This window comes from Myxocyprinus asiaticus, chromosome 42, assembly GCF_019703515.2.
Source record: "Myxocyprinus asiaticus isolate MX2 ecotype Aquarium Trade chromosome 42, UBuf_Myxa_2, whole genome shotgun sequence".
NCBI classification, from domain to species: Eukaryota; Metazoa; Chordata; class Actinopteri; order Cypriniformes; family Catostomidae; genus Myxocyprinus; species Myxocyprinus asiaticus.
This window is the reverse complement of record NC_059385.1, coordinates 5,849,773-5,874,491: the sequence shown is the minus strand read 5'-3', so window position 1 is coordinate 5,874,491 and position 24,719 is coordinate 5,849,773. Positions and strand designations below refer to the sequence as shown.

At 37.5% G+C, this 24,719-nt stretch overlaps 2 protein-coding genes and 1 long non-coding RNA gene across 4 annotated transcripts in view; 1 reads left to right on the top strand and 2 right to left on the bottom strand.

The window, feature by feature from the left end:
* Positions 1–4,792: 4,792 nt before the first annotated feature.
* Positions 4,793–24,719, bottom strand: part of LOC127432640 (uncharacterized) — a 137,104-nt gene continuing 117,177 nt past the window's right edge. Inside the window, exon 2 of the long non-coding RNA XR_007895773.1 lies at positions 4,793–6,054. This is a non-coding gene — a long non-coding RNA (uncharacterized LOC127432640). The remainder of the gene's footprint in view (positions 6,055–24,719) is intronic.
* On the bottom strand, positions 6,883–14,309 carry LOC127432636 (protein kish-A). Its single transcript, XM_051683953.1, has 4 exons — positions 14,260–14,309; positions 12,913–13,022; positions 7,823–7,857; positions 6,883–7,385 (listed from the first exon to the last, which is right to left on the bottom strand). The coding sequence occupies exons 1-4, from the start codon at positions 14,260–14,262 to the stop codon at positions 7,315–7,317; spliced, it is 219 nt and encodes a 72-aa protein (XP_051539913.1). The 5' UTR covers positions 14,263–14,309; the 3' UTR covers positions 6,883–7,314.
* xrcc4 (X-ray repair complementing defective repair in Chinese hamster cells 4) overlaps positions 14,332–24,719 on the top strand; it is a 55,251-nt gene continuing 44,863 nt past the window's right edge. For both annotated transcript variants that reach the window (XM_051683902.1, XM_051683903.1), the window contains exons 1-3: positions 14,332–14,452; positions 20,898–21,040; positions 21,127–21,320. In XM_051683902.1, coding sequence (XP_051539862.1) covers positions 14,448–14,452; positions 20,898–21,040; positions 21,127–21,320 — 342 coding nt within the window. In that variant the 5' untranslated portion in view covers positions 14,332–14,447. The remainder of the gene's footprint in view (positions 14,453–20,897; positions 21,041–21,126; positions 21,321–24,719) is intronic.

Below are 24,719 nucleotides of genomic sequence, written 5' to 3'. Positions count from 1 at the left end.
AGGTTCCAAAATTTGTCAAAAAATAATCCTATTTTTATTCAAAAATCAAAAGAAACACATAAGAAATTACATTTTGCGGATAGAAAATGAAGCCTACTTTAGGGCCATTCATATTTTTACATTGTGACATTATTTTCATGACAGTTACACACATTTTATCCCCAAATTCTAATTAGCGCAATGCGAATAATGATGGACATTGTGATACATTCATATAACCATAACTTGGAAAATGTATATATTATTTAAATTGTAAAGTATTTACCAGTATGCATCATAGTTGTACTCCCTTGGTACTGCCTTTCTTGCTGTAATATAGTAAAAGAAAAAAAAAAGAGAATGTGTTACGGTAATGAGAATCAAAACTGCAGAAATAGTCAAATTAAAATATCGAGATGCATTACGGCAATGAAAATTAGGTGGTAAAATGTGCTTAAAGGACCCAAAAATGAAAATTCTCTCATCATTTACTCACCCTTATGTCATCCCAGATGGGTATGACTTTTTCATCTGTTGAACTTGTGAAGATTTTTAAAAGAATATTTCAGCTCTGTAGGTCCATACAATGCAGGTGAATGGGTGCCAAAATTTTTAAGCTCCAAAAATCACTTAAGTCAGCATAAAAGTAATCCATACGACTCCAGTGGTTAAATCAATGTCTTCAGCAGCGATATGATAGATGTGGGTGAGAAACATATCAATATTTAAGTCAATTTTTGCTATAAATTCTCCTTTTCTCCTTGCCACTCCTTTACTTTCACATTTTTCTTCTTCTGTTCTTGGTGATTCACATTCTTTGTGCATATCGCCCTCTACTGGGCAGGGAGAAGAATTTATAGCAAAAATGGATCTGTTTCTCACCCACACCTATCATATCACTTCTGAAGATATGGATTAAAACACTGGAGTATGGATTACTTTTATGATGCCTGTATGTGCTTTTTGAAGCATCAAAATTTTGGCATCCATTCACTTGCATTGTATGGACCTAAAGAGCTGAAATATTCTTTTAAAAATCATAATTTGTGTGATGCAGAAGAAAGAAAGTCATACACATCTGGGATGGCATGAGGGTGAGTAAATGATGAGAGAATTTTCATTTTTGGGTGAACTATCCCTTTAAGTGTTACAATGCAATAAATCTTAATGTTCCAAGTATTTCAACATGGGTTCAGAGTAATTTGATATGTTGTCGCGCCTTACGAATTCTCCAGTGTGACATAAGAGCACATTGTTCTCTCTTCTCACATGAAGAAACGTCATTTAGAGAGTTTGTGCTATTAATCCCTAATAAGCAAATAGAGTGAGTGGGTTGATTATGTTCACTATGTAAGTGGTGCTCCGAGTGTCACGTACAGCAGCTTGAACTTGTTTTCCAGCATCACTTATGATGCCCCCCTGACAGCATGCACCCCACAGCCTTCAAACAGGCCACTGATGGGCCAAAACGCACCACTCACCAAAGCTGTGCCCGTGGGCACCGTAGGGCACAGATGATGTGTGCCCAGCTCAGCTTCCCACGGAGAGGGCAAACGTCACAACAGGGGCGCAAAGCTCCATGCCAAAGACAGCTGACGTTTCCAGCTCAGATGTGCTCATGTTGTTTATTACACAATTATAAACATGTCATCTGTAGGGGGTTGAGTTGTATAACAATACACAGAGAATCTATTCATGGGAACTCACTCTGTAAAAGCTCCTGTTTCCAATTTAACACAACAAGGGGGTTTTGGCTGCTTGCATTGCATGGACCAACAGAGCTGAAATGTTTCTGCAAAATCTTGGTTTGTGTTCTGCATAAGAAAGAACGTCACACACATCTGGGATGGCATGAGGGTAAGTAAATGATGAGGGAATTTTCATTTTTGGGTGAACTATTCCTTTAAAAACACAGTGCTCCTCTGCGAGACGCTGAAAAAACTACACGTGATGCAACTGTCAAAGATATCTGTCTAGCGCATGTAAACATTAAAACAGTGCCAAGAATATTAATTCCACAGCAGCTGACTTTGTGCTGAATCAATTTGTCTCAGTAGTTCAAGACCTTTTTATTCACTGCTTTGTTTATGGTGAGCAGTCCCACTTATTTTATATTGACTGCTGCCAACAAACCTGAAATCCATCAGTTAATAACTAGGGTTTCCTGTATCAATGTTGTCAAGAGGAATTGCTGCTGGCAAAGATCTAAAAATGATTCCCGCTGCTTTAACAACCCCCCAGCGTTCACTTTTAATGTCAAGTGACATCAATTTGACTTACAAGTGGCCTTACAAAAAAGCGACCTGTAGCTCTTTGGTCTTATTTTTATGCAGGCGCACAGAGTAAAACCTTTCAGAACCCCGTAGAGAGGGACTTCTTTTATTTTGCAGGGCTTCTACACTGACGCACACTGGAGGAATATGGGTTAAGCTCCTCAGGGCTTGCACTTGAAGTCACTCGACTGGATACATAAATGTTTAGTGCTTGTTAAGTTGAGATAAAAGAGTCTTTCCTGCTCTGTGTGAGGAGGACACCAGAGGTTGAGATCTTGAGATGTGATGGAGCAATCACATTTAACCTGTGATTATTACACGTTTAAGTTTTAACAGACAAATGTCGTTGGTGTCAGTATATTGCTGTTCTGAGATATTTGTGTGATCCCATTAAATCCTCTATAAGGCAATGACATAAGATAAGTTCTGATAGCACACGTACATCACCCAAACATCTATTTGATGTGTGTGTTTACATCTGGAAGACGTATTCTTTAGGTTGTTGCTCATCTGCAATACGTCTATAAGATGTTTCCTCTTGGATGTCAATAAGACATTCAGCAGATGTCTTTGAGATGTTTATGTTTTAAAATGTATTTAAATCTGATCTTTTAAAGATGTTTAGCAGATGTTTCCCTAATAGCACATGTATTGTACGTCACCCAGACGTCAACTTGATGTGCCTGTTTTCATCTGGAAGACATATTTGTAAGGTTGTTTGCTCATCTGCAATACGTCTTTAAGATGTTCCATTTCAGATGTCAATAAGACACTCAGCAGATGTCTTTGAGACGTTTATAAATTAGAATGTTAGTAAATCTGATCTTTTTATGTTGTTTTCCAGATGAAATGCTATTAAACAGACATCTCAGAGATGTGGTGTGCCATCTGGGTCAAGTCTAACCAGGTCTAACAAACAAAATATGACTTAAAACTAGATGACCTTATAAAAACAAACTTGTAGTTAATATAAGTTTGCCACAAAGCTCAGTTACATAAAAAAAACTTTGGGTTTCACTCAGAGAAATTATTCTCACAATTTAGTCTAACATCTCAACATGTTTTACTAGAAAAACCCAAAAGAATACTCATAAAATCAAAGAACTCTAATCTAAAGACCTCAGATGATCTTCAACATAACAATTTTGAAGGTGCTAAGGGAGATCTTTAGCACACAAAATGAGTCCTTTCTGTGGTGTCTCTAGTTGAAAAATGTTTAAAATGGCTAATAGACAAACTCTTTACACTTTGATGAGTGATTCACAACTTTTACTTGCATTTCCTGACCTTTCTGTCATGTATGGCTGATGTTTTAAAGATTTATGTCAGTGGCTGCTAGATAAAATAATCACTCCAGTAACATCTTCAATTCTTCCTATGCGAACTGACAGATTTGTGAACATGAGCAACGTTTGCAAATAACCCCCAAAAATCGCATTGTGAAAAGATTTATTGATGTCCACTCACAATATTAATGGCTTTTCATTGCACATGTATAATATACACAGCTTGCTGGCTGGAATAAAGCTAAACTCTAATCTGCCAGGTTAAATAATTTACCCACAGCCTGGAGAGATCACTTACTATCTTCTAACTACTTTTGGGAAGTACTTCTGGCATTTAGCACATTGAGCTATTTATAACATTTCTATATCCACTGCTTGTGCAGGTCTCTGTTATTACTAAAATATTTAGTAATATCAACTGCAAATCTTTGATAGTGATAGAAATAGTGACAGCACATAACTTTGGTAAATCTTTGTGTAGTTTTATGATAAAACAAAATGGATGAAACTATATTGTTCTAATTTAATTTATAAATAAATGCAGTTGTTTTTGTCACTTCTTTTACATTTAAATTGCTATAAAAGATAATGTACATTTACAAAAAAGCTGAATGATATTATTTAGGGATGCACATTGGTGTTACCCAATATTATTATTATTATTATTATTATTATTTTAATGATCGAAAACAGTATCGACCAGTGCTTATTTTTACCAATTCATAGTAAACTCTTTATGGATGCCAGGTTTTGAAAATAATAAACAGTTTTCCATATTTTCTATTGTACTTTAACCTCGTGCAACCCTGCGTCCACATGTGTGGACAGTGTATTTTGGCTTCGCTATACGCAACGCATAATTTAAATTTATTTAAACTGACTGAAGACCGTTCACAAGACTCTACACTGTCATTTAAGGGTTAAACTTCTGCCACACTGCGGCATGTGACACAACAGTATGAGGTTGATTTCCATAAAGTGCTACTACAGGCACAGCGCCAACAAAAGTGCCTCTGGTGAGAAACATCTTTAAGTTTTTTTTATTGAAACCGGTTTGTTTGTAAAGAGTAGCATCTTTAGTTTCATTTGATATGCTGCTTTAAATAAAATCCATACATTTTTTTATGCGTCAGCGCACTGATAAAGATTAAATCCACATATGTGGAAAATGGGACCTTGTTCTCTCAAAAGTTGAAAAAAACATGTTAGTTATTTTGAATAATTTATAACTATAACACATCTGTGTCATTTCGCTTCATTTTAATATAAATTTTATTTTGTTATCATTGTACAATACAGTTCTATTCATTAACATTAGTAAATGCATTCCTATATATTTACTAATCATTTTCACCAGCCGTCTGGCACCAACAATCATCCATGCGATTATCTAATCAGCCAATCGCGTGGCAGCAGTGCAGCGCATAAAATCATTCAGATACGGGTCAGGAGTTTCAGTTAATGTTCACATCAACCATCAGAATGGGGAAAAATGTGATCTCAGTGATTTTGACCGTGGCATGATTGTTGGTGCCAGATGGGCTGGTTTGAGTATTTCTGTAACTGCTGATCTTCTGGGATTTTCACACACAACAGTCTCTAGAATTTACTCCGAATGGTGCCAAAAGCAGTTCTGTGGATGGAAATGCCTAGCTGATTAGAGAGGTCAACAGAGAATGGTCAGACTGGTTCGAACTGACAAAGTCTACTGTAACTCAGATAACCGCTCTGTACAATTGTGGTGAGAAGAATATAATCTCAGAATGCTATTGAGATGCGGGTTGGCGCTGTTTTGGTGGCATGAGGGGGTTTTAATTTTGTGGTGTATGTGGACATACATTTTTTGGAAAACTATTTGCTCTAGAATTATTATTATTTATTTTTTTTGCTTGTTTATTAGGTGCTACTAGTTGCAAATAAAAAAGGGAAATGGACAATGCACACAGCAGTCATTCGGGGGTCTCAGGAGGTTAAATATTTAGATGCCTTAGTTTACTTGTAAAATTCGATATTGGAGTGTGAAACCCACTTAGAAAACTAAATAAAAATAAAAATAAAAGTTGAGATTTACACTGGCAGCCAAAAGATTGGAATAATATACAGATTTTGCTCTTATGGAAAGAAATTGGTACTTTTATTCACCAAAGTGGCATTCAACTGATCACAATGTATAGTCAGGACATTAATAACATGAAAGATTACTATTACTATTTTAATTTTTTTTTTCAGAACTTCTTGAACTACTTCAAAGAGTTCTCATCAAAAAATCCTCCATGTGCAGCAATGACAGCTTTGCAGATCCTTGGAATTCTAGCTGTCAGTTTGTCCAGATACTCAGGTGACATTTCACCCCACACTTCCTGTAGCACTTGTCATAGATGTGGCTGTCTTGTCGGGCACTTCTCACACACCTTACAGTCTAGCTGATCCCACAAAAACTCAATGGGGTTAAGATCCATAACACTCTTTTCCAATTATCTGTTGTCCAATGTCTGTGTTTCTTTGCCCACTCTAACCTTTTCTTTTTGATTTTCTGTTTCAAAAGTGGCTTTTTCTCTGCAATTCTTCCCATAAGACCTGCACCCCTGAGTCTTCTCTTTACTGTTGTACATGAAACTGGTGTTGAGCGGGTAGAATTCAATGAAGCTGTCAGCTGAGGACATGTGAGGTGTCTATTTCTCAAATTAATTTATTAATTATTTTTTTAATTTTAGAAGTGTTGGAGCTCCTTAATTTTAATTAATTTTATTTATCACACATTATACGTTCGCACATATACAGTGAAATTCTTTTTTTCACATATCCCAGCTAAGCTGGGGTCAGAGTGCAGGGTCAGCCATGATATGGTGCCCCTGGAGCAGATAGGGCCCAACAGTGGCATCTTGGCAGTGCTGGGGCTTGAACCCCCAACCTTCTGATCAGTAAACCAGAGCCTTAACCACCAATGCCCCTCAAACTAGAATGAGCAATTTAGCATGATTACTCATGGATAAGGTGTTGGAGTGATGGCTGCTGGAAATGGGGCCTGTCTAGATTTGATCAAAAATGACTTTTTTCAAATAGTGATGGTGCTGTTTATTACATCAGTAATGTCCTGACTATACTTTGTGATCATCTGAATGACACTTTGGTGAATTAAAGTACCAATTTCCTTCCGAAACAGCAAAATCTGTACATTATTCCAAACTTTTGGCCGCCAGTGTATAATATTAGCCATCATATTGGTTGGGCTAATAAAATTATCAGCTGTTGGTATCAGCCAAGATTTATATATCTGTGCCTCTCTAATATCATTAATATACAAAAAATTCACAAAAATCAGCATTTAAATTGCATGGAAAAGCTTTCTGTATTAAATTAATCTTTTAATGCAAATTCACATCTCCATTTAAAACAGATCCAACAGATTCAGATGAATGATGATATAGGCATGATATCAGGCACATGTATGTGCAACCCATTTGTCCCTAATGTTTCATATTAAAAGCATTTCGACCCTCTGACACCCATAAACATTTGGTTACCTCAAAACAGCTTTGAGTGCTGAGTCAATGACTACTGAAACATTACCATGGAGGCCGACAACAATTTGTATTTACAAAAATAGGTCCAGGAGACTGAGAAATGCCTCAAGATCACTCGACATGCATTACTACTGTGCTTCAACAGAACCCCAGTTCTGCCCATGAGAGTCTGAATGTTGACAAATCACAGATCTTGTTCCCTGTCGTAGAATCTTGTAGCTGCTTTTTATCTCTTCTCAGATCATCTTGTCGCTACTCCGAAAATAAAATTGTGACGGCCATGATGATACAGCAACATGCCACATATGGGCTTTTACGCTCACCTGAAAGGTAATGCAAGAGATCATTAGACCAAAAAAATATTTGAGCCCATTTTAAAGATTCACGCATTTCAATTTGATGGAATTTGTTTATGAAATATACCATATAAATGTAACTTGATAACACTTTACAATAAGGTTGTATTCATTAACATGAGTAAACAAGAACTAACAATGAACAATACTTATACAGCATTTATTAATCTTGATTTATAATTTCATCATAAATAGTTTTTTTACAACTAAAAGTTGTGTGTTAACATTAGTTTATGCATTAAGAACCAGCAGTTGTATTTTCATAAATGAACATTAACCAAGTACAATAAATGCTGTAAAAATATATTGCTCATTGTTAGTTCATGATACCAATCCATTTACAATTGTTAACAAATAGAACCCTATTGTAAAGTGTTACCGGTAACTTTTATGACATTGCTTACCTATTCTTGCACATTTCCAGAATATTCCAAGGAATCTATGGGTGGAAGGAAAGGTTTAAATGTTATTGCATGTAGAGCAACAGTAGACTTGACCCATTTAATCTTTAACATATGCAAATTACTAACAATCTTATTATGTTTACATTTGCATATTACATTAAACTGATATCGACCCCACAGAAAATGTTTTAACTTTTAATATTCTCTTTTAATGTGATCAACAATCAAGTACCTGTTTGCCAAAAAGTTACTGAACATATATTGAATAAATAATTGTGTATGTAAATAAAGGAGCTTTTTGCCCTTAAAAAATTGCCCATAAAATGCCAATGCCAAAATAAAATGCCAATATTTCATTGTATCATTCAAGGTTCTAGTTGAACAATTATTAGCTGAATAATATATTTAATTTAACCCATTTCGAATTTAGATTTTTGCTTAAAAAACATTATTCCGGACAGCTAAAAAATGTGTTCCATAGAGGAGAAAAGAGTCATTAAAACAGTAATTGAGAGCATATTAAAATCACTATTTAATATAATTAGTGTTAAATTATTACACTAATTTCTTGTATTCAACTCAATATTATGATCAAGTCTTTCCCAATGGAAATATTTTAATAATGCAATTATTACTGGCCCATACAAATGTATAAATATTTATTTTTATACACAATTTAAAATCATATTTAATCAAACTACACATTGAAGGCTTTATAGATATTACAGTTTCATTTTCTGTTAATGCATGATTTTCTGTAAAGCTGCTTTGAAACAATGTGTGTTGTGAAAAGCGCTATACAAATAGAAATGACATGACTTATAAATGCATAACATGTATAAATGTTTCTAATACCAAAAGATGGCAGGTAGATTTGTTGTAGTTTGTGAGTTATGAGGGGAAATTTTGAAATTGTTCCAATTGCCCCGGTCCCCCTTAACAGACAAATAAGATTTGTTGAATGAAGGAAAGGAAAAGACAGAAGAAAGCTGCAGTTTTGTGGCAGCTTCTGTCCAATGAGTACTCATCTAGGAAGCATGAAACAGTCGTCTTTACAGAAGATTAGATGGGGCAGAACTGGATGACTGATGAGCTACAGAGGGGCTGAAATATCATAACAGATACTTGACAGAACAGAGATCTACGAGCAGACAGGCATTTGGCGTTAACAGAAACAACAAATCTGGTGGTCAGTAAGAGCATGTACTGTCAGCAGCCCCACCCCCAGGAATGAAACCACTCAAATTGAACAAATCTTTAATACATTTCTTGAGTTAACTATCTTAAGGTTTCGCCTCTACAACAATTGTTTGAACACGATTGAATAACATAAAAATATTTGACGTTCTCTTTACCAATCATTTACATTGTGAAATACAGGCTGAGTGGACAGTTTTTGTCCATGATTTCTATGTTGTAATTCACTGCAAGTCGGGATCCATGCCACAGCGAAAACACTGCGGCAACACACGAGGCTCTGTTGTACAAAGTTTGAGAGGGGGAATGCTACACCCATTACTTTAATATCTAGCAACTCCAACTTGTCTTGGAAAAAGCATTTGTTTGCGGAGATCAGATCGCTGAATGCAAATAATCTCCTTCATTTTCTTTACCCTGTCAGCGGAAATCCAAACATCTTGTTGCGCCAATCCGACAATAGACGAACACTTTATTTCAAAGACATCGGCCCAAAACTAACTGACCAACGACACTTGTTTTAGAGTCCATAAATTAAGGAAATAAAGAGTTTATTGTACACTTTATCAGAATCAGCTTTATTGCCAAGTATGCTTACACATATAAGGAATTTGGCTTGGTGACAGGAGCTTCCAGTGTACAACAATACAAAAACAGCAGCAAGGCATAGATAATAATAAAAAATAAAAAATAGTTATACACATATGTACACACACACAGACACACACATACATACATGCATGCACACATACGTAGTGCAATCTAATACAATCTGTTATCTGTTATGTACAGTGCAAATGTTTTTGTTTTGTTTTTTCCCAGAGGAATGAAATGGCAGAAGAGGATGGATGTGTTGGATAAATATGAAAAAAAGACTAAACTGTGTATTGCACATAGTTATTGCTCAATGGGGCAATTTAACTGTTCATGAGATGGATAGCCTGAGGGAAAAAACTGTTCCTGTGCCTGACGGTTCTGGTGCTCAGAGCTCTGAAGCGTCGGCCAGAAGGCAACAGTTCAAAAAGGTAGTGGGCAGGGTGAGTGTGGTCCAGAGTGATTTTTCCAGCCTTTTTCCTCATTCTGGAAGTGTATAGTTCTTGAAGGGGGGGCAGGGGGCAACCAATAATCCTCTCAGCAGTCCGAATTGTCCTTTGTAGTCTTCTGATGTCTGATTTCGTAGCTGAACCAAACCAGACAGTTATTGAAATGCAGAGGACAGACTCAATGACTGCTGAGTAAAACTGTATCAGCAGTGCCTGTGGCAGGTTGAAATTCCTCAGCTGGCGAAGGAAGTACAACCTCTGCTGGGCCTTTTTCACAATGGAGTCAATGTGTGTCTCCCACTTCAGGTCCTGTGAGATGGTAGTGCCCAGGAACCTGAATAACTCCACTGCTGCCACAGTGCTGTTTAGAATGGTGAGGGGGGTCAATGTTGGGGTGTTCCTCCTAAAGTCCAAAATCATCTCCACCGTTTTGAGCGTGTTCAGCTCAAGGTTGTTTTGACTGCACCAGACAGCCAGCTGTTCAACCTCCTTTCTGTATGCAGACTCATCGTCATCTCGGATGAGGCCGATGACAGTGGTGTCATCTGCAAACTTCAGGAGCTTGACAGAGGGGTCCTTGGCGATGCAGTCATTGGTGTAGAGAAAGAAGAGTAGTGGGGAGAGCACACATCCCTGGGGGGCACCAGTGCTGATTGTACAGGTGCTGGAAGTGAGTTTCCCCTGTCTTACAAGTTGCTACCTGTCCGTCAGAAACCTGGTAATCCACTGACAGATAGACATGGGAACAGAGAGTTGGTGTAATTTATTCTGGAGTATAGCTGGGATGATGGTGTTGAAAGCTGAACTGAAGTCCACAAAAAGGATCCTTGCATATGTCCCTGGTCTGTCCAGATGTTGCAGGATATGATGCAATCCCATACTGACTGCATCATCCACAGACCTGTTTGCTCGATAAGCAAATTGAAGGGGATCTAGAAAGAGTCCAGTGATGTTCTTCAGGTGGGCCAACACCAGTCTCTCAAATGATTTCATGACCACAGACGTCAGGGCGACAGGTCTGTAGTCATTAAGTCCTGTGATTTTTTGTTTCTTTGGGACAGGAATAATGATTGAGCATTTGAAGCAACATGGGACTTCACACTGCTCCAGTGATCTATTGAAGATCTGTGTGAAGATGGGGGCCAGCTGGTTAGCACAGGATCGAAGACACAATGGTGAGACGCCATCTGGGCCTGAAGCTTTCCTTGTCTTTTGTTTCTGAAAGACGCAGCGCACATCATCTTCACAGATCTTAAGTGCAGGTTGAGTAGCAGGAAGGGGGAGGAGGGGGGTTGCAGGAGGTGTTGGTGTTTGTGTGAAGTGAAGGTCAGAGTGGGTGTGGGGTGTGAGATTGGGCCTTTCATATCTGCAGTAGAACACATTCAGGTCGTCAGCTAGTTGTTGGTCCACCACAGGGTTGGGGGTAGGAGTCCTGTAATTTGTGAGTTGTTTCATGCCACTCCACACTGATGCAGGGTCGTTAGCTGAAAACTTGTTTTTCAGCTTCTCAGAGTATCTTCTTTTAGCCACTCTTATTTCCTTGTTCAGTGTGTTCCTGGCCTGATTGTACAAGACTTTATCCCCACCCCTGTAAGCTGCATGGCCTCTGCTGTAAACCACTGTTTTCATTGTTGAACTTTAAATAAGTCCTAGTAGGTATGCACACATCCTCACAGAAACTGATATATGATGTACCAATATCTGTGAGCTCGTCCAGGTCTGTGGCTGCAGCCTCAAAAACACTCCAATCCGTGCAATCGAAGCAGGCTTGTAGTTCCCGCTCTGCTTCATTAGTCCATCTCTTTACAGTCCTTACTACTGGCTTGGTTCATTTTAATTTCTCCCTGTAGTTTGGAAGAAGATGAGCCAGACAGAAATAAGAGAGTCCCAAAGCTGCTCTAGGGACAGAGCGATATGCATCCTTTATTGTTGTGTAGCAATGATCCAGTATGTTCCTGTCTCTGGTGGGGCATGTAATGTGCTGTTTGTATTTGGGCAGTTCACGTGTGAGATTTGCTTTGTTAAAATCCCCAAGAATAATAATAACTGAGTCTGGGTATTGTTGTTCCGTGTCTGTGATTTGATCAGCCAGCTGTTGCAGTGTTCAACATCTTACAGCAAGACATTACTTTTTTTCTTTTCTTTTTGGATTTTCTTCCCTTTTCTCCCCAATCTGGAATGCCCAATTCCCAATGCGCCCTAAATCCTCGTGGTGGCGTAGTGACTTGCCTCAATCCGAGTGGCGGAGGACGAATCTCAGTTGCCTCCATGTCTGAGACAGTCAATCCGAGCATCTGATCACATGGCTTGTCGAGCGCGTTACTGCGGAGACATAGCGCATGTGGAGGCTCACGCCATTCTCCACGGCATCCACGCACAACTCACTACGTGTCCCACTGAGAGCGAGAACACATTATAGCGACCACGAGGAGGTTAACCCAACATGACTCTACCCACCCTAGCAACCAGGAAAATTGGTTGCTTAGGAAGCCTGACTGGAATCACTCAGCACACCCTGGATTCGAACTTGCTGATCTACCCAGGCCCCCTGCCAAGATATTACTGATTTTTTGGGGGTATTAACCAAAGGCCCTCTGTTTGAATTGTTTGTCTAACATGGCTAAATTTATCGAACTATAAAACAAGTGCAGTAGTCTGCAAGGCCGGTTTGTACATCAGCAATCTCCAAATCTGTGTCCAAGTGTTTACCTTAGTAAAGCTTTTCTTGTGTATTTTGTTACAGCAAAATAAGTTAAAATGTCAACTTGAGAGACATCAAACATTTCTTTTAGAATGTATCTGGAATTTTGCTGTGTGCTTTAGAAATATGGCAAATGACAGTAAACATACCCCGTTTTGTTCTTGTCCAGTAGACTGGGAGCGAGTGCTCGAATATATGCACAGGTACAGATGAGCAGTAAGATTACAGTCAACAGACTCTGGAAATTAAATATGGCAGACTGCAAGAGAAAGAGAAGACCTGAATGAATTCACTTAATAATGAACAATTAACAAAATAGTGACAATTCAATGCACATTCAAGCATCTTGCATTTGTTTAGATATAAATGGGGCAGTTCAATTATAGTCTTTGATTCTTACTTGATCAATTGATTATTACCCATCTTAGATGTGTGAATCTCACAAAAATATGTCCTGGTCATGCTTCCTCCACAAATTCTCAATACTGTAATGTAAAATATATTTCTGATTTTGGGGAGAAATGTGACCTGAACATGTTGTCATGAGATACACTCATTAAAAGTGTCAATACCACATTCTCCTTCGTTTGCTTCTGACAGTTTGCATTCGTGCATATTGCCACCTACTGGAAGGGGCTGGTCAAAGGTGGAGATTTACAGTATAAAAAAAAAAAAAAAAAAAAAAAAAAACCGACTTAAATATTGATCTGTTTTTTTTCTCAGACCTATCAAATCACTTCAGAAGACATTGTTTAAACCACAGGAGTCGTATGGATTACTTTTACACTGCCTCAATGTGCTTTTTGGAGATTCAAAGTACTGGCCACCATTCACCTGCATTATATGGACCTACAGAGCTGAGATATTATTTTAAAAATCATAATTTGTGTTCTGCAGAAGAAAGAGAGTCATACACATCTGGGATGGCATGATAGAGAGTAAATGATGAGATCATTTTTATTTTTGGGTGAACTATCCCTTTAAGTTTTCCTTCCCTTTACTATTCTGCTTAATTTTGCTATTTCGGTTTTCTTAATTTTAAACCATTTTAAACCAGATTTAGTGACAATTGATGTTACATGCTATACTAACGTGGACTTGATAAATAAACATAGATTTGATTTCAATTCAAGGCCCCTCTTCATTTTTCATTGTTAAAAATGAGCATTGAGAACAACATTAAACAAATCTGAGCAGGTCATAACAGTTACAGCTCAATATTGAACCAAAAATACTGATATTGATACATATCTCTCCTGATTCACTGCACTGATCAACATGCTAAACTGTTATTAGTTTGTTTATAATCATGCAGTAATACAGCTAACAGCACATTTAGCTTCTCCAGACATTTGTTTCCTTTTAACTTGCCCCGTGGACCGAAATAACGCAACAAAAGACGACATACGCAGACATACTGACTAATTAAACTGCTAAATTAAATCTACAAGCCCTAAAATGTATAAATTATATCAAAATAACAGCTTAACACTCACCATGGCGATATCTGCGGCCAGCCAACTCACACTTCCGGTGCCTGGTGGAAATGACGTCAGCAGAACGGAAATCAGAAAGCGCGAAAAATCAGCCGGAAGAACAGAGGAAATGAAAGTAAATACTGCTGATGGAGTGTGTTAGTTTGAATTAAAAATCGCTTAATATACGATATACATTTCCTTTCGGAATGAGGTGAGACTGTGTATTATGGGCTCATATTATGGTTGTTTTGTCAGAAAAATGCACTTGCACGTGATATTTGTGTGAGTGGGATTGTGCTGTTTGTGTCAGTGTTGTTTAGTTACCTGTCACATTAGCAAATTTATAAATGAGTTATAAAGCTACATCATGTGGATATTACATATTCAACCGAAGCAATGAACAGGAAAATAAATTATATTTGTTTTTTAAGTTACCGTTTAACGGAGCAGCGATGAATAGGGGTGTCTTGTCCACTTCGTGTTGACGCTAGAATGTTGTTTTTGTTGTGTTCCCTTAAATTCACCATGGTAACCATAATGTTTGCCAAGTGACCAAAATATTAACTACAGCTATTGTTTGTACGGTAAAATCATAAATGATTATGGAAAGAAATAAATATAAATTAATAAGTAATATTATTTTATTTTACAATTTTATATATATATATATATATATATATATATATATATATATATGTACACACTGGCGGCCAAAAGTTTGGAATAATGTACAGATTTTGCTGTTTTGGAAGGAAATTGGTACTTTAATTCACCAAAGTGTCATTCAGATGATCACAAAGTATAGTCAGGACATTACTGATGTAATAAACAGCACCATCACTATTTGAAAAAAGTAATTTTTGATCAAATCTAGACAGCAGTCATCACTCCAACACCTTATCCTTGAGTAATCATGCTAAATTGCTAATTTGGTACTAGAAAATCACTTGCCATTATATCAAACACTGCTGAAAGCTATTTGGTTCATTAAATGAAGCTTAACATTGTCTTTGTGTTTGTTTTTGAGTTGCCACAGTATGCAATAGACTGGCATGTCTTAAGGTCAATATTAGGTCAGAAATGTCAAAAAAAGAAACAGCTTTCTCTAGAAACTCATCAGTCAATCATTATTTTGAGGAATGAAGGCTGTACAATGCTTGAAATTGCCAAAAAACTGAAGATTTCATACAAAGGTGTACACTACAGTCTTCAAAGACAAAGGCCAACTGGCTCTAACAAGGACTTAAAGAGATGTGGAAGGCCAGATGTACAAATAAACAAGAGGATAAGTACATCAGAGTCTCTAGTTTGAGAAATAGACGCCTCACATGTCCTCAGCTGACAGCTTCATTGAATTCTACCCGCTCAACACCAGTTTCATGTACAACAGTAAAGAGAAGACTCAGGGGTGCAGGCCTTATGGGAAGATTGCAAAGAAAAAGCCACTTTTGAAACAGAAAATCAAAAAGAAAAGGTTAGAGTGGGCAAAGAAACACAGACATTGAACAACAGATAATTGGAAAAGAGTGTTATGGATCTTAACCCCATTGAGCTTTTGTGGGATCAGCTAGACTGTAAGGTGCGTGAGAAGTGCCCGACAAGACAGCCACATCTATGACAAGTGCTACAGGAAGTGTGGGGTGAAATGTCACCTGAGTATCTGGACAAACTGACAGCTAAAATGCCAAGGATCTCTTTGAAGTAGTTCAAAAAGTTTTTAAATTGTAAAAGTAATTTTTCACGTTATTAATGTCCTGACTATACATTGTGATCAGTTAGATGCCACTTTGGTGAATAAAAGTACCAATTTCTTTCCATAAGAGCAAAATTTGTACATTATTCTAAACTTTTGGCCGCCAGTGAGTGTGTGTGTGTGTGTGTCAATGACAATCCAAAAAAGCATATTTAAGCAGCATCAAAGTAATCCACACAAGTCGATTAAGTAATGTCTTTTGAAGTTAATCGATACATTTGAGCAGAAAAATGGAGGCAGCATTAAAGCATAGTGGTGTTAATGACCTCGAAATGTTGTTTTTGTTTTGGTTTCTTATCCTTGTCATGTGATCCTGATGTTCACAAACAATGGCCTTTAAAAAACAAGCTGTAAACATTATTGCTGTGCTAAAGTATTTTCACATGCACCAAGATAGCATTCCATTATAAACACATGAAGAGCCTTGTGCCATGCATAGATGCTTTTATCCTTTTGACAACGTCTTGTATAAATATTTATTTAAATAAAATTGCATAATTGTTGTTGAGACAAGCAGCGAGTCAAGGGGTGAAGTTTTTAATTTTGGGCATAGTCAGTGGTTGAAACCCTGGGATGGATCCATGTTTGCAGTTGAATGGACAATGATGTTGCCGTGGTTTATGCGGCCCATGATGTCATACCGGCATTGGCCAAAGACAACACACTGCAAAAAATGATTTTCAAGACAAGTATTTTTGTCTTGTTTTCCGGTAAAAAATATCTAAACATTCAACATGATTAATTTACTTGAGGAGCAAACTGGCATAAGGTTTTAAGCCTTGTTTTGAGAGAAATATAATCAAATTTAGTGAGATTTATGCTTAAAACAGAAAAAACTGTTTGCCAATGGAAAATAAGAAAAATAAACTTAATTCAAAGAGAGCACAAATGTATTTCGCTTACCCATTGGCAGATTTGTTTTCTTGTTTTGAGTCTAAATTCACTAAATTTTGTCAGATTTATCTCAAAACAAGACTTAATATCTTATCCCATTGTGCTTGACAAGTAAATAAATCATGTTTTAAGAATGTTTAGATAATTTCACAGGAAAACAAGACAAAAATACTTGTCTTAAAAATAATTTTTTTTGCAGTGCAGTTCAGCCACACTTAAGCTGTGTTCCAGAATTAAGATACTGTCAGTCTAATACAGCATGTGCGAATGTCATATCATCTCTGCGGTACAAAACACAAACCATTTGTTTCAAAGATCTTTTTTCCCATTTAAAACTTGAAATGGGACGTGTCCCTTAAAAATAGACTTATTCACAAAGACACACAGAGAATTGATTCATTTGCTTCCAACTACTGATGACCTTTGGAACGTAGAGACAGTACTGAAATCAGTAAGCAAGCAACTTGGTCCTTTGGTGCAGTATGAATATGTCTATTCATGGGTGGATGCGTGGAAAATATGTTGCACAGTTGCTAAAACAAAGAAGAAATCAGAATGATGCGTCCAAAAATATGGAGAATTTGTAGGGGGTGAAACCTGTCGAACATGTCCCTAAAAAAAAAAAATAAATGTTATTTTATTTAAGCTTTTAATAAAAAAAAAAAAAAATCCTGTTCATATATGATTATTTTCATTACTCATTTACAGTAATGAGAATTAGTTTTTTTTTTCACATTACAGAAATAAGAATTTAGAGAGAAAGGTGTTTAATTGTTACAAAAATAATGTCGCAATTAAAAAACTCTTAATGGTCCTAAAATAGGCTTTGTTTAATCTATGCTAATTTAGAGGGGCCTGGGTAGCTCAGCGAGTAAAGACGCTGACTACCACCCCTGGAGTCACGAGTTCGAATCCAGGGCATGCTGAGTGACTCCAGCCAGGTCTCCTAAGCAACCAAATTGGCCCGGTTGCTAGGGAGGGTAGAGTCACATGGGGGTAACCTCCTCGTGGTCGCCATAATGTGATTCGCTCTTGGTGGGGCGCGTGGTGAGTTGTGAGTGGATGCCGTGGAGAAAAGCGTGCAGCCTCCACATGCACTATGTCTCCGTGGTAACGCGCTCAACAAGCCACGTGATAAGATGCGTGGATTGACGGTCTCAGACGTGGAGGCAACTGAGATTCGTCCTCCGCCACCCGGAGTGAGGCAAGTCACTACACCACCACGAGGACTTAGAGCGCATTGGGAATTCCAAATTGAGGAGAAAAAAGGAGAAAATAAAAAACAAAACAAAAAACATCTATAATTTATATATTTTCTTTCTGTAGATTTTTAGGCCTTCTTCGATAATGTTTCTGAAAATACCCCTTTTTTTCTTTTTTTCTTCTACTCCCCGGGAAAGCAAAGACAATAAAACTGACTGTCATTTTTTTTCCAGTTACTTGCACATAAATTATAACACTCTTGACAGAGATCGATACTTATATTATAGAATGTCAGTCTTGTTTAGACAAGAGGGTTTTGTTGAGGTGGTTGTGGCCATCTGTGTGCAGCAAAAGAGCTCTTTACAAGTCTTGAAAATGAGTGGAATGTGTCTTAATTATACTACAGCGCGTGTCATTCACAAGGTCTCAAGATATATTATTAAGGAACCAATAATCTCTTATAACTGGTGGTGTGTGTATGAGCCAGACCCACATTATCGTAAATCTCTGTCTGTCAAGCTTTTGTCGATTTAAAATATTACAAGTTTCCCTAAAGCATTAGACATTGATCTACTGTATGTATTATGATCGTTATTCTCTCACAAATCCATCAGCAATCCATAAGTATATGACACTCCTCCACTGGCCTTTAATTTTCTGCAATAAACATCATGCACACCTCATAAATAATTAGCACTTGACGGACCCTTACTCACCAAAGTGACGTGATAAAAAATTGTCATTGTGAGAACCAGAAATTGCAATTTGTTACCAAAGCAGACAGCAAAAAGATACAAACCTACAAGTTTTGATCTCAATTGATAAGAAATGTGTTTGGGTGATTGCCAGGACATTGCTATGAGCTTACTAAGGTTTTCTGAGGGTTTTTAGTGCATTGCTCTGCTATGTGGTTGCTAGGGTGTTCAGGGTGCTATCTAGGTGGTTACTTACAGGCCCAAGTCAAATGACTCTATCACCATGTCTCTGTGATTATTTGGTCTCTAGATTTGGCATGTCTTTTGTGTTCCACTGATAAAAATTGGAATGACATGTTGAGAAAATAGTGATAGAATTTAGATTTTTGGTTGAACTATTCATTTCGGAGTCTTTGTCGTTTGTCTCAAAGTTGGCTTCTCGTATTCTTATTGGCTTTGCTGCATCTGTCATTACCTAGAGTTAAAAATCACCTCTGTGCAGATGTTACTGTAGCTAATGAATGGCTGTCCTGTTTCACAGAGGTTAACTTTCAGTTCCCGTAGAGCATGCACTGTGTCAATCTTTGGATATGCTGACCCTGTTGTACAATTGCGGCACAGTTTGCTCAGAAGTCGAAGTGAAAATAGTAACAATTAGTCGTGATGCACGACAGGAGGGAAACAGATGTGAATGGTTTGCTGAGGGTTTTGGACACATTGATTTTAAGTTTGACAAGCAACATTAGTGTCGACTGACATATAGTTAACTTATAGTCTTTCACCTTTCCCCTTGGTGATCTGCATAGTGTCAGCTCTGACCTTAGAGGTCGGAAGTTTCTCACACGTCCGCACTGAGCTCAGCTGACTCCTGTGAGTTTCATCCATCCAGTTGTGGTTGACTGATGTGGGTTGTTTAATGGTTAAATGCCCTTATGTATAGAAATAATACAATGAAATAGCTGAATTTTACACTTGTTATACAATTATTTATATTACAACATGTTTACGATATTGTACAATATGCTAGGCAGAATAACCACATCTGTTAATGGAGTATTCCGGGTTAAATACAAGTTAGAGTTAGATTACCACAAAAAATTATTTCAACTTGTCCCTCCATTTCATTAAAGCAGGTTACAGCGAGGCACTTACAATGGAAATTAATGGGGCCAGTTTTTGGAGGGTTTAAAGGCAGAAATTTGAATCGTATAATTTTATAAAAGCACTAACATATTATTTGAGCTGTAAAGTTGTTTAAATTGTCGTTTTATAGTTGTTTTAGGCTTTACAGTGTGGTTGTCATGGAACTTGGATGTAACTTTACAAAAAAATGTTAGTAAGTGATTTTATCACACTTAAATCATCTTAACACGCATATTGTATATGTGTTGTTGTGGCTATGCTTTTAAAAACCGTGAGTATCTAACATTTACAGATTGGCCACATTCACTTCCATGGCAAATTACTTCCTGTAACCCATATTTTAGCTTTTTTAAAGAAAAGAAGTGACAAGTTGAAATTAATATTTGTGGTAATCAACATTATGCTCCAAATGCTGTCAACTGAGCTTAACTTTGAACCCAGAATGTTCCTTAAATCGGTTGTCCACTGATTTGTGAATCCCAAAAAGGGCCAAATATCATCAGATTAATCAATCCGGCTGATTAATCAGTCTGACCGATGTATTAATCTATCACTACTCAAAAATGACAGATGCCTAACTTTTAAAATGGCCAAATATTGATTAAACAGTATCACTGCTCGAAATTGCTCATGCCATTAATTTCAAAATGGCCAAATATTGGCCAATTTATCGGCCTGGCCGATATACCAGTCTATCACTATTCACTTCTCAAAATTATAGATGCAGATAATTGGAAAATTGCCCAATATCAGCTAATTAATCTGCCTGGCCAATATATTGGTTTATCACAACTCCAATTTACCAATGCTTATGATTTTGAAATAGGCAAATATCAGCTGATTAATCAGCCTGTCAGATGTATTGGTCTATCACTACTCAAAATTAATGTTGACAATAGTTATTAATGCATTTGGATACTTTCTGTGTTTTTAAGGTAAAATGTGACTTTATGACAATTTTACTGCAGGAGTCGCAGCACCAGTCTACGTCAGATATCCGTCACCTCTGAGCCTCAACGTACGTTCTTTCTCAAGCTTGAGTGGGCTGAAGATCTCGGATCTGGCTTTGTCATTCTTTTGTCTGATGTTGTTTCTGCATGGAGTGGTGAAGGTAAGAAGTAAACTGCCAAACTGCCAATAGAATTGCTTTTTGTCTAAAACTGCAGACCTGTTTAATTGGTTGTGTTGTACGATTAGTTTCAGAGGAGGATGTGTCCCGGGAAGCCCAGGAGATAGAGATGGAAAGGGACCTGTATGTTCGTTACCTGCACCTGGCTCTCACCGGAGAGGGACCGGTAGCGGAGGGGGAGTACATCTTCCACCTGGCACCTGAGAGACCCGGCAGCCCCCTGCTGCAGCTGTCTTATGAGAAGGTGCAGAGCGACATCTCGGTGAGTGGCATGCCTGAGATCAGTACGCTGCACATTGTGATGTAATAGTCTTGCTGACTGACACGCACCCGCATAGTATGCGGCTAGGGTCCGAAATGAACGCTTGCCAAGCACCAAATGAAAGTAAATAAAACAGTGTTACGTGCCAATTGGCTGGTAACTTTATAAGGAACTGCAACATTGCATGTTTAAAGTCAAGCTGTAAAAACAATAGTCTGACCCTTGATGTAAGTGGTGTGATTCAAATCAAAGACACAAAACAACTTCTAATGAAAACTCACACATCATGTTCCAGCTTTTACCTTAGTGGAAAATATACAGTCATAATTTTATTTAGGATGCCTAAAATGATAACAACTATAGTTGCCAATTCCGCTTGCAAATATGAGCAGTTGCGGGTTGCTGTTTTTTTGCGCTTATTTCCAGTATTCAGTCAGCGGTTTTTGCGGACACGCGCAGCCCTCGTGGTCTTGCGCAAACTTGCATATTCGTGCTTTACTCCGAAAAACTGGATCAGTGAGTGTCAGTGTCACTAGGCAACCCACAGTAACAACATGATAGGTCAAAATAAAGGTAAAAGGTGAGTTTCTCCATTGTTTCCAAGTGTGCACTGGATGATTATTTGATATGATACTGCTGGAGTTTGACTGAGAGACCTGTAATTAAAATTATCCACACAATGTATCTTTATTTATGCCTTTTAGGCCTAATGTTTGCTTAAGATGACCCATCCTCCTCTGGCTTTACATCAAGAAAATATGATATGCCAATATTATTTTTCTATGGTATGTGTAATATCAATAATGTATTCATTGAATAGATTAAGTGACCTTATATTTTCAAAATGACAGTAAGGCAGTGTGTGAAGCTGTAAAGATAATTATTAAATTGCAAGGTTATAGATTAAGAGTCTTTGCAGTCCATCCAAAAATTAATGGAGGGATGCAGGTAGGAATCAGTGGTGTCTTTTGCTGTTGTGCTATGTAGCAGTATATATACTATATATCAATTGGATTAAAAGGTGAGCACAGTAAAACCACACTGGCATCCATTCAGGGAACTTTCTCAGGAAAGATAATTTGGTCACATGTTTATTTATTTATTTATTTTTTTCATAATATGCAAGAACATTTAATGTCATAAATAATTATGCATTTTATCAATTACAATATTAGATCGATTAGCCCAAGTTGCTTGTTTCACTTGAAAAATCTGGCAACACTGATAACAACACATCTTCAAATGAACATCTGGTCGACTAATCGGTTTTAAGCAAACCCTGTATAGATAAAGTTGGCAGGTTTTAATGCTTTGATGTGTTACAAAACAGCTTGATGGCTTACAATTGAATGAAACAGTCTGCGGGGGTTTCAAAATGCCCTTTAGACTATTGATAACTCGACACAGCATCTTACAAATGCAACGTTTCAAAAAACAGTGCAGCATTTATGGTTGTAGTGACAGCGCTCTGAATGGAATACACATAACTTCCTTTCATTCCATCCTTTCATTCCACCCTTTTCCTTTATATTCCTTCATTTACACTTCTTCTTATCTTTTTCCTTTCTTCCATTCCTTCCTTACTTTCCATCCATTTGTCTTTACTTCCTGCATTCTTTCTTTACTTCCATTCTTCCTTTGTTCTTCCTTCCTTCCCTCCTTTGATTTTTTTACCTTCCTTCCTTTTTTACATTTCTTCCCTCCCTCCTTCCTTCCCTTTTTGAATACACAATGGAATACACATAACTTCCTTTCATCCTTTCATCCTTTTCCTTCCTTCCTTACATTCCTTCATTTACACTCATTCCTTTTTCCATTCCTTCTTTCCTTTTCATTCCTTTCTTCCTTCTTTCCATCCTTCCCTTCTTCCTTCCTTCCTTCCTTCCTGCATTCCTTACTTCCATCCTTTATTCCTTCCATCTTTCCTTTCTTCCTTCCCTCCCTCCCTCCTTCCTTCTTTACTTTCCTTGCTTCCTTCTTTACATTCCTTCCTTCCTTCTTTCCTTTCAATTCCTTCCTTCCTTCCTTCTCTACTTTCTTTGCTTCTTTTCATTCCTTGCTTCTTTCCTTTCAATTCCTTCCTTCTTTACTTTCCTTGCTTCCTTCTTTTCCTTCCTTCCTTCATACCTTTAAATTCCTTCCTTCCTTCTTTACTTTCCTTGCTTCTTTTCATTCCTTGCTTCTTTCCTTTCAATTCCTCCCTTCTTTCCTTTCAGTTCCTTCTTTCCTTTCAATTCCTTCCTTCTTTCCTTTCCTTGCTTCCTTCTTTACATTCCTTCCTCCTTTCTTTCCTTTCAATTCCTTCCATCCTTCCTTTCAATTCTTTCCTTCCTTCCTTCCTTCTTTACTTTCCTTGTTCTTTTCATTCCTTGCTTCTTTCCTTTCAGTTCCTTCCTTCTTTACTTTCCTTGCTTCCTTTCTTGCATTCCTTGCTTCCTTCTTTACATTCCTTCCTTCCTTCTTTCCTTTCAATTCCTTCCTTCCTTTCAATTCTTTCCTTCCTTCCTTCCTTCCTTCTTTACTTTCCTTGCTTCTTTTCATTCCTTGCTTCTTTCCTTTCAGTTCCTTCCTTCTTTACTTTCCTTGCTTCCTTCCTTGCATTCCTTGCTTCCTTCTTTACATTCCTTCCTTCCTTCTTTCCTTTCAATTCCTTCCTTCCTTTCAATTCTTTCCTTCCTTCCTTCCTTCCTTTTTTACTTTCCTTGCTTCTTTTCATTCCTTGCTTCTTTCCTTTCAGTTCCTTCCTTCTTTACTTTCCTTGTTTCCTTCCTTGCATTCCTTGCTTCCTTCTTTACATTCCTTCCTTCCTTCTTTCCTTTCAATTCCTTCCTTCATTCCAATTCTTTCCTTCCTTCCTTCCTTCTTTACTTTCCTTGCTTCTTTTCATTCCTTGCTTCTTTCCTTTCAGTTCCTTCCTCCTTTACTTTCCTTGCTTCCTTCCTTGCATTCCTTGCTTCCTTCTTTACATTCCTTCCTTCCTTCTTTCCTTTCAATTCCTTCCTTCATTCCAATTCTTTCCTTCCTTCCTTCCTTCTTTACTTTCCTTGCTTCTTTTCATTCCTTGCTTCTTTCCTTTCAATTCCTTCCTTTTTACTTTCCTTGCTTCCTTATTTACATTGCTTCCTTCCTTCTTCCCTTCCAATTCCTTACTTCATTTACTTTCCTTGCTTCTTTACTTTCCTTGCTTCTTTTCATTCCTTGCTTCTTTCCTTCCTTCCTTCCTTCGTTCCTTCCTTCTTTACTTTCCTTGCTTCTTTTCATTCCTTGCTTCTTTCCTTTCAGTTCCTTCCTTCCTTTTTTCTTTAAATTCCTTCCTTCCTTCTTTACTTTCCTTGCTTCCTTTTTTACTTTCCTTCCATCCTTTATTCCTTCCATCTTTCCTTCTTTATATTCCTTCCT

Bases quoted from the DNA above. Each gene is read 5' to 3' on its own strand.
- LOC127432636 (XM_051683953.1), bottom strand. The intron at 7,858-12,912 runs GTATGTTTACTG...TTCCACCCATAG, and splicing joins CTGGACAAGAACAAAACGGG to ATTCCTTGGAATATTCTGGA. The intron at 7,386-7,822 runs GTAAGCAATGTC...ATTACCTTTCAG, and splicing joins CTGGAAATGTGCAAGAATAG to GTGAGCGTAAAAGCCCATAT.